The 15,678-nt window shown below is 38.7% G+C and overlaps 1 protein-coding gene across 1 annotated transcript in view; it reads right to left on the bottom strand.

Annotated features, from left to right (window-relative positions):
• Positions 1-582: 582 nt before the first annotated feature.
• LOC136838839 (U3 small nucleolar RNA-associated protein 6 homolog) overlaps positions 583-15,678 on the bottom strand; it is a 183,268-nt gene continuing 168,172 nt past the window's right edge. The window contains exons 16-18 of the mRNA XM_067104476.1: positions 7,360-7,503; positions 7,110-7,240; positions 583-734 (exon numbers count right to left, since the gene is read on the bottom strand). Of these exons, the coding sequence (XP_066960577.1) occupies positions 614-734; positions 7,110-7,240; positions 7,360-7,503 (396 nt within the window). The 3' untranslated portion in view covers positions 583-613. The remainder of the gene's footprint in view (positions 735-7,109; positions 7,241-7,359; positions 7,504-15,678) is intronic.

Below are 15,678 nucleotides of genomic sequence, written 5' to 3' on the forward strand. Positions count from 1 at the left end.
GACAGAGGAGAATGGAGAGCAATCTAATCTCACATCTAACCCATGGATGGAAAACATGTCATATAAATAATACGAAATTGCTACAATATTACTTGCATCTCTAACTGAATGCATCTCCTTAAAACATCACTATTTTTATTTAAAATAATATAATATGCAGTCCTACAGATTTCTGTATATCTAATGGTTTTCACACAAAAATGTCAGTGTAGGTTTAAAAAGCAACCAAGTCAACTCACAATTCTCCCGCTGATAAAAAATCAGCTGCTTTTTATACTAAAGTGCCACATTTTATGACAATACTTATAATTCACTTCAATTATTCTTTAATTTATCTAGTGCAATATTATAATTACCCAAAGCATATCAAGCAAGATGTAGGTCATAGTTCAAACACAACTACTTCTGATTTTACATATTTTATAAACAAACTTTGCACATTAAATGCAAATTTTTCTTCACAATTTACAAAATAATATAAAGCCCTTCATGTCTATTTTTTTCAAGGTATCCTAATCCAGTCAATTGCCTGGAAAAACAAAAAGACAAGGATGACTACAATCTAAAATATAAACAACAAGAGACTACTAGACATTTTATTTAAAATAACAATTCAGTCAGCTTCTTTTACCTTCTTAGTTTTCTTCTTTTTCTTCTTTCCTCCTTCTGCATTCCATCTAGGTTCTAGCTTCTGTTTTTTGGTGATAATTTCATTATACTTGTGCTTCTGATATCTGAAAAGATAATTCTCATTTATCATGGGTAATCAGCAAAGCTCAAATGACAAAATTTACTTGTCTATTGAAAAGGACTTGGGGAAACAAGTAAAGAATCAGATTTTGAGAAAAAAATCCCAAATTTCCATTACACAATCTCCAATATTAACATGAAAACAATATCCTAGCATACTATATAAATGACAGTCATGGAAAAATTCATAATTATCTCAAATTTGTAATTCAATTTTCCACTACAGCTGTATTGGCAATTTTTTTTTAAGTGCTAAGCAAAAATACTGAAAAAAGGGTGAAAAACTGAAAGATAAAGAAGTACCTAATCCCATGATTGGTCCAAAGTCAAGTAAGTTATTTTTCTTTTCTTGCAGTCTCCAACATTTTCTAAGCATGACTTTTTAAATTTGCTATAAATTCCCGTAATAATTTCAACAAAAATACTTTCTTGTATTATAACCATTAATAATATTTTCTTATTTTCTTTACCCTAAAACATCTGTTTCTTTTTAAATCAAATTTTTATCAACTTCTACACACCCTACCTCCCTCCTCCCCTCTACGTTCACGATTCTGTCACTTAATCTCCTAGAAAATTGCCACTCCTGGCTCTAATTTCCCAATTAGTTCTTTCAGCAATTTCAATGTTGCTGGGGTAGCTGGGAGCAATAGAACCCTTCCCTGAAATTTTGTCTATTTATTGCTGCTGGGTCATCTAAAGTCCTACTAGGCCTAGACCATATAACCAATATCCTTAAATTCTGGTTATAAAGTGAGCTTAGGATATCACCTACCAGTCAGAGGTCTGAGATCCTTTCCTCACAGATCTCATGTACAATGTCTATTTTCTAGCTTGTGTTCACCTATCATTAAATTTTTTACTTATGACTTAATTACATATTATATAGCTAATTATTTGCAATTTTTTATCAATCACATATACTGAGTTTTACCCCTTTTCTTGTAATTTTTACAGAAGCTTACTGTACTCAAGTTCATTGTCACCTGTTGTTCCAAATGAATGAATTCACACTAACTTATAACATTAAAAATCCTGTTCATCCTACTTTGGCCATCTAATTATCTGAACTCACTCACATTCTTTGATTTATAAGATCTTGAAGTTCTTGTATTCTTCAGGACTGGCAAGGTATGTGACCCAGATCGTACTCAACATTTCCTCGAGAAATTCACAAGAGGACTGAATCATGTGATTTGTGATTTTTTCCTTAAATAAAGTATTTTGTTCTAACACAGAAATCTTTCAAATTACAAGTCATATTAGCTTCTGCAATTTTGGAATGAATTTTGTGGGGGCCTTTGGAGAACACTTTATCATCACATGATATTTCTAAAGTACTTTAGAGCCTGGCAAAAAGCTAACCGGCAAACCTTTTGCTTTTGGATTCACTTCTCTTCGTTAATTTGTTAGCAGCTTTTCTCTAATCACACTATATTTGTTACTGATATAAGTATAACATTTGATCCTTTCCCCACTTATAACAAGTTCTGTTCTCTTTAAACTTTTCTTCTTCAATAACATTTCCAGTCAAACAATTCAATAACATTTCCAGTCAAACAATATTCCTGTTCATTCTTTGGCCAATGATTCAACTCACCCAATTCAGACTGTTTTTACATTAAAACCATTATATTGTATGTTGTTTATACGTGACCTTGAATTGCTCTTCCTTTGCCTAACAATTCTGATCTTGAAGGTACTGTAAATCTGAAATCGAATCCCATACCTTAGTCTACTTCAAATGACTAGTGACGTAGTCTTCATATATCTGTGTACCTCGCCATTTGTGTCCCCATTACTTACTGTAAATGTACTTCTCCCTTAATTTTATTCACTCTTTTGGACAAATAACCCAGTTAAAACTGCTAAATCAGCTTCTGAAAAGTTAGGTACTTTATTTTGACCATCATCATAACTGCCTCCAGTGCTGTATTATGCAAAGGGTCTCATGTCTTCCCTGTGTTTTATCTCCCACAAATCTCCCTTCATCTTCAGTCTACAGTCTCAGTTCTGATCCAAGTAGGTTTAGGTCTCCCAGACCCTTTGATACCCACAGGACCCCAGCTAACACCATAATGCACTATTATCTTATGGTTTTTTATGGTATGGACTAACTCTACCCTGCTATCTGATTCCTGCTATTCTTCTACAAGCTTTATTCTCAAACCTTAAAAATCTTTTATTTATATTTCATTGTCATACCATGATTCATGGTCATAAAACAATACACATTACTGTATAATTTTATTTTCTTATGCAATTTCAGCCTTTCACTACATTCTAATTTGGGAGAACCTGTATTCTGTTTTTCTTAGATTTATGTTTATATATTTATTTCATTATACTCTCTGGGAATTTATCTTGGCCTTGTTGCTACTCTTCTCATATCTGGAATGCTTCCTGTGTCTTGTTCGCAACAGAACGAAATCAAAATCAGTGTCTACATAATGACCTAATCTGTTACACCCACCAGATTATCACTTTCCTTCTTTAAATGTACTACTTTGATCATTGTTTGATCAAACAGAAATAAAAAGTACTGTTGCACTTCTCTCATGCAGCTTCTTAACATCCCCTGTGACATGCATGTCCCCTACTTACTCTGTATATCCGCAATGCACAGACTGCTCTTTTTAATTCTCTCTACTACCAAGCTTTGGCATTATCATACTGCTTTCATGTTTGTTCATCCATATAACCTTCCATTTCATCATGCCTAACATTTACTTTTTCCCATGTTTTTTCTGTTACCCTAAGCTTCCGGAGTCAATTTTCGGAAGCTGAAACAGGGTGTAAGTCAGGCTTGCCCGTTCCGCCTTGAGCTGAAAAATCTTATGAACGGTTTCACCTGGAGAATTAATCTTTTCCCAGGTGGGCGTTGTTACGGCCCATCTGGGGCTACTATTGTTACCCAGAGCCTCCGTTCTCATGGGTGTCTACCCTACGAGCAGAAACGGTCTGATCTTGCTGGGACCTGCCCTAAGTCCGGCAAGAAGTTCATGTAGTTCAAGAGCCCCCCTGCTCAGGCAGTGGTGCAGGCTCTTCAGGTCTCTGCCCCTAGACAGCCGTCAGCTCTCACTCCCAGCCTCCACCTCGATGTGTGCGGGTTCAGCCAACACATCAGCCCCTTGTAACGCCCCCGTGTGTCTCTGCCTCCCCCACGGGAAAGAGATAGCAATGCCCGCCGGGGTTTTCTTTGCTTCATACGAAAACCTAAGGAAAAAATTTTCACTAGACATTTGGCAAGAGGCTCTGACCCTCGGGGTTATCATAGGAGCAGGGATGCATCCTACTCCTCTCCGAGAAATTGGGAAGGCTTTCGCTTCACGGGAGGCAATCAAGCCTCCTCCCTGTAGTATTTCTCATATGGGTGGGAGGCTGTACCATTTTCGGGGCCACTGGAACTTCAGTTCCTGGGCCCAGAGTATAGTTATCAGGGCCCGGGGTGGAGCTGGACTGTTGTTCCCCAATCAGGTTCAATCAGCCTCCGGCCAGAGTTCTGGGGGTCTTTGCGAATGGCCTGTCAGGCTTTTTCAGTCTGCCAAGGAAGTTCCCTTCCACTGGAAAATTTTTCCGGGCGTGTCCCGTTTGTTTTCCTTATTCATGCGGCAAGTCTCGGTTGCTTACAGTCTTGTGGGTTCGGATCCTACTGCGCCGTGGAGCCGTAACCACCTCTATAGACCTTTCCGACGCTTCCTTTCACATCTTGGTTGCAGAAAGGTCCTATCCCTTCTTGGGATTCAGACTCGGGGAGCAGGCGTACCCCTTCAGGTTCATGCCCTCCTCAATGCGGCTCCAGAGTCTTCGCCAGTTTGAACAATACCGTAGTTCAACAGCTCCGGTATTAGGAGGCTATGCTAGCTACATATCTAGTTGCCTGGCTCATTTGGGCACCCAGCGTCGGGAATTGCCTGAGGGCGCCGGTCATTATAATCGGTTTCTAGTCTTTGGGCTTCTAAGTAACCAGGAAGGAATCCCACCTGATTCAGGAGGGTAGCCTTCCGTAGTTATGAATCCAGTGGAAGTGGAAAGAGATAGCAAGGGCATCTTATCATTTCATCATCTCAAGCATACCTCTCCCGTGCCCAAGAAAAGGTCCTGGTTTTCTCCAGTTTGCTTCAGTGACGGTTCTCCTTCTGAAGTCAAAGCTGGAGTTTATGACCGGGGTATGGTGGAGTCAGGGACGTGTCTCCTTGATTCCTCCTACTTGAATAGTGGCCTCGGCCTTGCACAACTGTCAAGTGCTTACCGAAGTCAGTTCCTCTCCAGCTTTCCCCTCCGGCCTCAGTATTCCACACCGTCACCTCTCTGGCGGGTGAGGTGGTTTTTTTGGCCCAATGGAGTACATGGTACTTAGTCGGTCACGTTCCGACAGTTCCATATCAACGCTTTGGAGGGCGGTGACAGTCTTCCTGTCCTTGGAAACTCCCCCAAGAGGTTTCCTTTAGGCTGGTTCTGAACAAAACAGCAATAGTGCGCTGCGTAAACAGGTGGTTTTGGACTCGAATGCTCCGTTCAGGTTATGGTTCATTCTTCTCCATAACCAACAGACGCAGGTGCCTCTGTCTACCACCCTTCTCGTAGGGGTCCAAAAGGTCACTGCTTTTTCCCTATCCAGGGCCTCCCCTGGTGTCGGAATAGTCCTTAGGCGGAGCATCATTCAGGTAGTCTTGTGACCTTTTCCTGGGCCTGGAAGTAGGTCTGTTTGCAACCCAATTCAGCCACAAACTATCAAGCTGTCCCGTCTGGTATAAACTCAGCCTCGTCAGCCCCTCAAACTCTGATGTCCTGGCTTTGTGGTCTTTGTGAATCTTACAGTTGAGGAGGAAACTGATATTGGTCCTGTTATTACTGTTTTCCTGAAATCAGTTAAGGGATCCTACTCTACTGCAGTATGGTTCTGCAGTTAAGTAACTAGCACTCTTCACATAGTTTTCGAAGCTATAGACTGATGCGACCGCATTGGCCTCGAGGAAAGTGTTTTGTTGGAACCAGACTCACAGGCCCTTAACTTTCATCCCTAAGGTCTGTGTTCGTCTAAGAACAGTACTCCGTCCACATTCGGTTTCCTGGTCTTTGAGTAATGTATCGGAGTTAGCTTCGGTAACCAACAATCACCTTGTTCTTATCTTTCCTTGTTAAGGAAGTCCCAAAAATTTTTAATCAGCTTAGCTTCTAGTGTTAGTTTTCCTGTACTGTCTGCCCTGTCTGGCAGAACCAATCAGTTTGGTTTGTCTGGCGGAACCAATCAGTTTGGTTTCCCCTCTTCAGGGTAGTGTTGTGAATTCCTCACCCTAACTTTCTATCTACATTGAAGGTCCTCATTTTCGGTGGTCACCTTGGAAAGTACTCCCCTTTACAAGGTCTGTTTCTGTGTCCAGTTTTCTCCTTGCAGGCTTTTTAGACAGGACCTCGCAATTTTGTCAGGTCCTCTCCTTTAAAAAAAGGGGGCACTGTCATTGGGTCTGCTATTAGGCAGGAAGTATTTTCTTATACAAGCCTATTCAGGTGCTATTCTAAGCTCATGATCTTAGACGGTGACCACTTACATTATTTTCATTACATGAACTTAGAGGACCTTATGTTCAGGGTAGAATTCTCCTAGTTTTCAACGTTTCTATTTAAGTCTTTAATAGCATAAGAATGATGTTTATTTCTCTGTTACTATTTCACCGGGTGACACGGGACCCCGACCCAGAAAAAGGATTTTGACAAAGGAAAAATCTATTTCTGGAGAGGGGCCCGTGTCACCCGGTGACCCACCCCTGTTTTTCATTCTCTCCCTCCCTTGATAAACTTCATTCTAGTGAGGTGGGTGCTAACATGGAATGCGGCTAGTGTTGCCTTGTATACAGTCCGCGAGTAGTGCATGGGCTTGTATCGGCACCTCTCTCGTTGGGACTTTTGACATTGGGAATCTCTATAGGATAAGGTTCCGTGTTTTTGTAGTTCACCCTTTTCCATACACGACTCCATCTAGTGGAGCTCGCTCTGGGGGTAGTAACTCCAGCATTTCATTTAGCTTTCTCTGGTATCTAGCAACGGAATTACCTAGAAATAAGTGCTGAATGGACTATTTCACCGGGTGACACGGGCCCCTCTCCAGAAATAGATTTTTCCTTTGTCAAAATCCTTTATTTATAAAGTTACAAGACAGAGAAAATTGCCTATTTCACATGTACCTGGTGTAAAGAAATGACTGCCAGACACTTAAGTACCATAATTCTAAAATAATTCAGTCTTAATCCATATTTTACATATACCTGGCAAAAAAATGATTACTAGATTGTAATGCAGGTTCACTATTTAAAAAAAAAAATTCCTAAACTTGTTGTAAAGAACAATATTTTTCTTACCCAAGTGCTTCTTCATCATTCAAAATTTCTTCTGCCATAGTGCGCTTTCGCTTCTTATTGGGAATGCGTGATGAATAAAATTCAGCAGGAGAATCCTGAATTTCTCCCATTTGGAAGTACTTCGGCAAAACCTAGAGGGAGAATGGAACTTAAATTAACAGGGCAAAAAGAAACATCTACAATAAGAAATGAAAAATTACGATTACTGAAAAGACTCAAAACACATTACAAATTGAAGAGATAATCAAACCTTCAAATCCTTGTTCTTGTAGGGTCTCTTTGGATCCAATACTGGACACATCTGAAGGACTTCTAAGTCACGTTTAATTTCTTCAGTAATCTCAGGAGCTTTCATATCAAACCAACCTGGACCTTTAGTCTTCTCTCGTTCTTTCTGTAAAGACAAATAAATCACTTTCAGATACCCCTCTGTGTCAGAAGCCTTTGAGCTAATAGTAAGCATAAAATCATAAAACAATACATTAAGAGTTTAGCCATGGAAAAATATTGGAATTAATAATTACATTTGAGACACTATTGTTATAAAAAATTTTCCTTACCACCTGGGAGTGGGAACCATAAACTTATTGCAAAATAATAACATTATTGTCTGGGAAAAAAATGCTTTCCTGGCTATGAAAAATGCCTTATAAGGCTAAGTTATGTATTTCACTCATGCCTCAAGACACAACCTTCAAAAAAAATTCATATGAGCACTAAATTACTAAGTAAATAATTAATCAAACACAGAGAAAAACTAGAAAATAAAAATATGCAGGAGAAGAATACAGCAATATAATACAATGATTTATTCCTACATTAACATAATTTACAATCTTCTTCTTCTTCTTCTTCGTTTAACGTGCTTTTTCCCATTTTTTATATGGGGTAAGCACGATGCCTTCTTTTGAAGGACTTTGATTTGGCATTGGGGTAGACTGTAGTCTCAATTGGCTGCCCTGCCTGACATCGCTTAGAACCCAGTAGCACATATGTACATGTATCGTACCAAATCCCCAGCCCCCTTTCTCCCAACAGCCAGGAGAGTTGAGTGGTTAGGTCGACAGTTCGGGACGTGTGAGGTGTCTGTTATGTTTTTAGAAGATGTTGGAGTGGCTTTGTTTGTGTGTGTATTAGTCTGTAACACCCATTTGCTTTCAGCAAACCTATCCGTTGATTACATACATAATCCCGGGGTGTCTACATGGATGGCAAAGTGTCCGCCTCTCTGACCGGTCGACTGTGGATTTGAACCCACGCCACAGACCTCTATGAAGTCTGAGGCTGCTGCTCTACCGACCTGGCCATCGAGGCTCTACATAATTTACAATGTACCACTATAAAGACAAGCAGAATCAGGCAAAGTCGACAAAAACATTATCAAGGTATGAGAACCTAGACTTAGGATATGGAATGAATACTAAAATATTCAGCTGGGAAATTATTAATTTCATAATCAATGTATAAAGGCAAATCACAGGGACCCTACTTGTGCTACTGTAGTGCAAAGATTTGCAACAATTTTTTGTCAACAAAGACTGATAATAAAAGATAACCAAATTTTTGTTTATTATAATAACCCAAGATAGGAATAGATGGAATGGAATACTAAGTTTACCAAAATGAAAGAATAAATTACATTACAGTAATTACAAAGTATTTCTGTGACAAAATTCAGATTTAATCTTGCGGCCTCAAAGAAAACATTATGTATCAAAATAAATAAGGAAGCCAAAATAACATAACAAAGAATTGCTCAGTGACTTCAACATCAGTAAACATTTATTTAGCTTTCACAGGGTTGGCCGTTTAAAAATTATACAGAATCTGGCAAAATTTCTTTAACTGATTTGTTTCCAAAACTTGATATCTATTGTTAATTATATAATGGACATTCACACAAAATATGTTAAACTGCTAGTGTTGCTCTGCAGTCTGTGTATATAAAATGGAATGGAACATAAAATTTAGGCCAAAGGCCAAGCGCTGGGACCTAAAATGTTATTCCGCACTGAAAGGGAAATGGACAGCAAAAAGGTTTTGAAGGTGTAACAGGAAGAAAACTGTGCAGTTGCACTGTGAAACAATTGTTAGGAGAGGGTGGAGAGTAAGATGGAGGAAAGAGAATATGAACGGAGGTACAGTCAATAGAATGAAAGGGGTTGCAGCAAACAGCCAAAGTGACACTGCAAAGAACTTTAACCCTTTCGCTTATGACTCTTATAAGCAATTACGTCCATGGGAAGTGGTAGTGGCTCAAGCGGTAGGCATAAAAATGTTCACACCTTTTTTTGGTCAGACAATTTACAAGGTAGATTGCTCAATTTTGTTTCATTTTACAGTTGAAGGGTTGCTCTATGCAGTGGCATAAAAAAGGCCCCCCCCAAAAGAACGTTAAGTAGGTGCAGTAAGTAGAAATTACGATGCACGAAAATTTTGCACTTCCCCCAAAAAGAAATTTGCCAAAAACCTATTTGGGATAAAGTATTCATTTTTTATCCATCACACACCCAGATAGTTTATCTAGTTATTACAATGCAAAAAGTTGTAATTATAGCAAGAAAAATTTGAAAATATGAATGACAAAGTAGCATCACATTTTCTGTAAGCCTTTTTTGTTCAGACACATAGCTCACACAATTTCCAAGGTAGACAGCTCAATTTTGTTTCAATTTTCAGATGAATGACTGCTCAATGCAGTGGCATGGAAAAGGCCCCAAAAAGGGATTTTGACAAAGGAAAAATCTATTTCTGAGCTTCGGACCCGTGTCACCCGGTGAAATGTCCCTTGAGCACACATTTCAAGGTATAAATATTGCTAAATATACCAGAGAAAGAAAGCCAACGGGAATGCTGAGGTTACTACCCTCAGAGCGATCACCCATTATGTAACAGGTGTCGGTATAGAGTAGGGTGAGTGAATATGTCCACTACCACAGGACCTAACTCTGTAGAATGTCCCAATAACTTTATGTAAGTGGAATCATAAGCAGAATTTATGAGATAAAAGAAAATTTTGCACTTTCCCCCAAAAAAGAATTTGCCAAAAACTAATCGCAATAAAGTCCTCATTTTTATCCATAGCTTCTTCTTCTTCGTTTTAACGTGCTTTTTCCCATTTTTTATATGGGGTAAGCACGATGCCTTCTTTTTTTTGAAGGACTTTTGATTTGGCATTGGGGTAGGCCGTAGCCTCGCTCAGCTGCCCTGCCTGACATCGCTTAGACCCCAGTAACGATGTGTACGTGTATCGTACCAATCCCCAGCTCCTTTTATCCCAGCAGCGAGGAGAACTGGGCAGTTAGGTCGACAGTTCGAGACGTGTGAGGTGTCTGTTATGTTGTTAGAAGATGTTGGAGTGGCTTTGTTTATGTGTGTATTAGTCTGTAACACCCATTTGCTTTCAGCAAACCTATCCGTTGATTACATACGTAATCCCGGGGTGTCTACACGGATAGCAAAGTGTCCACCTTTTCTGACCAGTCGGCTGCGGATTTGAACCCGCGCCACGGACCTCTACAAAGTCCTAGGCCGCTGCTCTGCCGACTGAGCCATCGAGGCTCTTTCATTTTTATCCATAGCACATCCAGATAAATTACCTAGTTATTGCAATGCAAAATGTAAATACAGCAACAACAATATGAAAAAATGAATGACAAATTTGCATCATGTTTTCCATAAGAAAAATGATACACACAAAAGACACACAGCTCTGACAATTTTCACAGTAGACTATCTAATTTTGTTTTATTTTACAGCTTAATAAAAAGTCCCAAAAAATAACTTTATGTAGGCAGAATAATGAGTAGAAATTACAATACGAGAAAACTTTGCACTTTCCCCCAAAATAAATTTTGCCAGAAAAACTATTTATGATAAAGTTTTTGTTTGTTATACATAGCAACCCAGATAAATTACCCAGTTATTGCAATAAAAATTCATAATTATGGCAACAAAATATGAAAGATAAAAGATAAAGTAGAGCTCTCTCTCTCTCTCTCTCTCTCTCTCTCTCTCTCTCTCTCTCTCTCTCTCTCTCTCTCTCTCTCTCTCTCTCTCTCTCTCTCTCTCTCTCTCTCTCTCTCTCTCTCTCTCTCTCTCTCTCTCTCTGTGTGTGTGTGTGTGTGTGTGTGTGTGTGTGTGTGTGTTACATATGTCTTTAAAAAATGTCAGGAACACACCGAAAATGATGCTCATCTTGGCTGCTTGTTTGTGCAATATTTTTTTTTTTTATGTTTGGGTAAATCATCACATTGGAAAGGGCTTAAATTTGGATGATGTCTATATCTGTCATTGATAATGTGTCCCAAATATGGAAATTCAGGCATGAATTCCAGACGATTTCTAGGGGAAATTAGTGGTTCTGTAATATGCTTAAGCGATCTTGGGAGCAGCGACATACACTAAGACTTGGTTTCGTTGTATAGGATATCAAATTCCTCTGTATACTGGCGGCAGGTGTCGATGAGTCGCTGGAGACCTTGCACTGATGGGGAGATCAGAACCATATCATCAGCGTAACTCCGATTGGGAGTGAGTTCAGTTTGACATTCAGGACACCTGTGTATGTGTTAAACAGGTATGGAGAGAGAATGCCCCATTGCCGGAGCCCGTTTAGGGAGCTGAAGGTGTACGACAGTACATTACCCCATTTGACACAGAACTGCTGTGTAGAGAACCAACAACATAAAATGCCAATTAGATATAGAGGTGTGCCTTGTTTGTGCAGTTTCAGGAAGAGCTTCAGGTAGTTTACTCTGTAAAGTGCTTTTCTCACATCTACAAAACATAGGAAAACGAGAGGCTGATGATAGGTAATAGTTCAGCAATTCTTTCAGGATGTAGATGCAGGTGTTGGTTGAGTGGTTTGCTTTACAGCCGAACTGGTTGTCAGTACTGTGTAGAAAGGGGAGAAGTCTCACTAGAAGAACAGACTCAAGTATCTTCGACGCAATTGTAGTAATTACAATCAGGCGATTATTGCCAGGGTCAGCTGCATCCTTTAGCTTGTTTTTTATTAACCCTTTCCTGTCCAATTGACGTCATATTACGCAACAACCCCCTACCCCCCTTCTTTTCTGACTGACGTAATTTTACGTAAAATTTACCGACATTTTTCGTACGTGTGGTAGGGGTAAATTTTTTTTATTTTCGGACAGTTGGTGGTTTCCATAGGCTAAAGCATACCTTGGACCGTGTAACTCAGGCATCGATACGCCAGGCAAGCAGTCCCTATACTGCGTATCACGCAATTCCTGGCATAGTAAATTTCTCACAATGAAATCAGCTGATCCTACCCACGTTTCTCTCTCGTATCTTACATTTTTTTATAAAATGTAGGATTACATTATTGGAAACACTCTGTTTGGTATCCTCTATTTTCTATAAATTTTTAGTTCCTCTACTGTGCATGCGCAAATCCATGGCGTAGTAAAATTCTCACAATGACATCAGCTGATCGCACCCACGCAGGCCTGGCAGGCCGCACTTCTGTCAGAGACCATGCGTACGAGGTTGGGTAAACACGTGTGGCTGTTTACATACAGCGACGTCAATCGAGAACAGTTTCCAACATGCTTTACAAAAGTTTTTACGGTAAAACTAGCGGAAATTCGTTAGAGCATCACATAAGAGACGTCTGGATTTTAGGCAGGGCTCTGAATCTCATTTTTCATTATCATATATATCAATATTTAGAGAATTTTGTTGGCTTTCTCATAAAAAATAATTCATTCACCTAACCGTTATAGCTTTTGAGCTACGAATGATAATGTTGACAACGGTAACATTTTTTTTTCGTTTCGAACAGCTTATAACGTCAAAATGAAACTGTTGCTGTTACCAAAGCCATTTTTCTTGACTCTCACTTTATTCCTCAACCTTTCCTCTACATTTTTGTATATTTACAAAGTAATTTCTATGAAAAAAATCCGAGGTAGGGCTCTTCAAAAAAAAAATGTCTAGCGATAATTCTCACCCGTATGCCTGGCGCACGCTCTGTTTCTTACCCACTTTTCTATCAATTTTTCACCAACTGGACTTATTCGTTTTTCATTGTTTTATATGTTGATATTTAGAGAATTTTCTTGGCTTTCTCATAAAAAATAATTCATTCACCTAACTGTTATGGTTTTTGAGCTACGAACAATAATGTTGACAACGGTAACTTTTTTTTTCGTTTCGATCAATTTATAACGTTAAAATGAAACTGTTGCCATTACCAAAGCCATTTTTCTTGACTCTCACTTTATTCTACAACTTTTCCTCTACATTTTCGTATATTTACAAAGTAATTTCTATGAAAAATAACCGAGATAGGGCTCTTCAAAAAAACTTTTTCTAGCGATAATTCTCACCATAGGCCGGGCAAATCGCTCTGTTTCTTACCCTCTTTTCTATCAATTTTTCACCAACTGGACTTATTCGTTTTTCATTGTTTTATATATCAATATTTAGAGAATTTTGTTGGCTTTCTCATAAAAAATAATCCATTCGCCTAACTGTTATAGCTTTTGAGCTACGAACGATAATGTTGACAACGGTAACTTTTTTTTTGTTTCAATCAATTTATAACGTCAAAATCAAACTGTTGCCGTTACCAAAGCCATTTTTCTTGACTCTCACTTTATTCTACAACTTTTCCTCTACATTTTCGTATATTTACAAAGTAATTTCTATGAAAAATAACCGAGATAGGGCTCTTCAAAAAAACTTTTTCTAGCGATAATTCTCACCATAGGCGGGCAAATCGCTCTGTTTCTTACCCTCTTTTCTATCAATTTTTTCACCAACTGGACTTATTCGTTTTTCATTGTTTTATATATCAATATTTAGAGAATTTTGTTGGCTTTCTCATAAAAAATAATCCATTCGCCTAACTGTTATAGCTTTTGAGCTACGAACGATAATGTTGACAATGGTAACATTTTTTTTCGTTTCAATCAATTTATAACGTCAAAATGAAACTGTTGCCGTTACCAAAGCCATTTTTCTTGACTCTCACATTATTCTTCAACTTTTCCTCTACATTTTCGTATATTTACAAAGTAATTTCTATGAAAAATAACCGAGATAGGGCTCTTCAAATAAAACTTTTTTCTAGCGATAATTCTCACCATACGCCGGGCAGAGCGCTCTGTTTCTTGCCCTTTTTTCTATCAGTTTTTTCACCAGCTGGACTTATTCGTTTTCCATTCTTTTATATGTCGATATTTAGAGAATTTTGTTGGCTTTCTCATAACAAATAACTCATTCGCCTGACATTCATAGTTTTTGGGTTACGAACGAAAATATAAAAATAAGTAAAGATTTTTTTTTTTCGTGAAATAACTCACATTTTTTTGTATTTAGCGGGCTGGGACTCTTATTCTGACTATTCCACCATAAAATATAAACATTTAGAAAAAAAGGACAGCAAAATGAACGTTGCTGGCATAAAATTTCTATTTTTGCTGAATTTTCGAAATAATTATTTTTTCGCACTGTCGAGCGCTCCCAGACACATTGGGGCTCATGTGCCCTCAGTGATGTGATAACTATACAGATATGAAAGGGTTAATGGTATTAAGTGAACTAAGAGTTGGGAGTCTGGGAGAAACTGGTGAATTATGCGCGCATTGAACAGAGCAGCTACCAAAAGGTAAATTATCGGATGGCAGAATTTGAAAGCTTCAGCAAGCAGACCATCGCAGCAGGGCGATTTATTATTAGGTAGGTTGTTTATGGCCTCCATGGTGTTACCTGGCATAATACAACTGGCAAAATGAAACTGAATATTATCAGTAAGGAGGTTATTTACATCCCTGTGGGAGTCTTGATTGTTTATGCAATTCAGGATAGTGCAGAAGTGATCGCCCCACATTTTTGCGATAGCCTCGTCACCAACGGCTTCTCCTACCCTCTGTGATAGCTTTTTAGTTTTGAGATTTAGGGATTGAATGTCCTCCCAAAGACAGGGGTAATCGCCAGATTCTGATTTCCTAGACATTGAATCAGCTCTTAGTTGCTTTTCATTCAGTCTGCAATGCTTAAGGGCAAGTTTGAACTGCGCTCTCACCTGCCTCACTGGCAGTGCAAAGTGTCCTTCCCTAGGGCTACCATTTTGCCTCCACAGTAAAAACATTTCTTGTAAATGTGTATAAAGATCTTTAACTAATTCATTCCACCCAGGTACATTACGAGAGTTGCCTTGACGAGATCTAAAGGTGTCCCTGCTGGACGCGAGCATAGCGGAAATTACATTCGAACAGAATCCTTTCAGATCTCTCCTGTGATGATCGTTTCTACATTTTGGGTTAGTACACAGTAAGGCGTCTGCCGGCTGGGGTATTGACCGGAGCCTGGTTTCTGTGGGTTCCCTGAAGGATCTGGTTTTCTGTTGGTTTTTAAAATCCCAGTTAACAGCAGGTGGGTGAGAAGCTTAACAAAACATAAAATTGTGTTTGTTACTAAACTGAATTTCTTGATAATGAAATACATATCTGCAAGTCTCAAATAATGTTTGATATGAGTTGAGATATGTCTGTATGAATATATATTTAAATATATATATATATATATATATATATAT

This window comes from Macrobrachium rosenbergii, chromosome 5 (genome assembly GCF_040412425.1).
Source record: "Macrobrachium rosenbergii isolate ZJJX-2024 chromosome 5, ASM4041242v1, whole genome shotgun sequence".
Lineage (NCBI taxonomy): Eukaryota > Metazoa > Arthropoda > Malacostraca > Decapoda > Palaemonidae > Macrobrachium > Macrobrachium rosenbergii.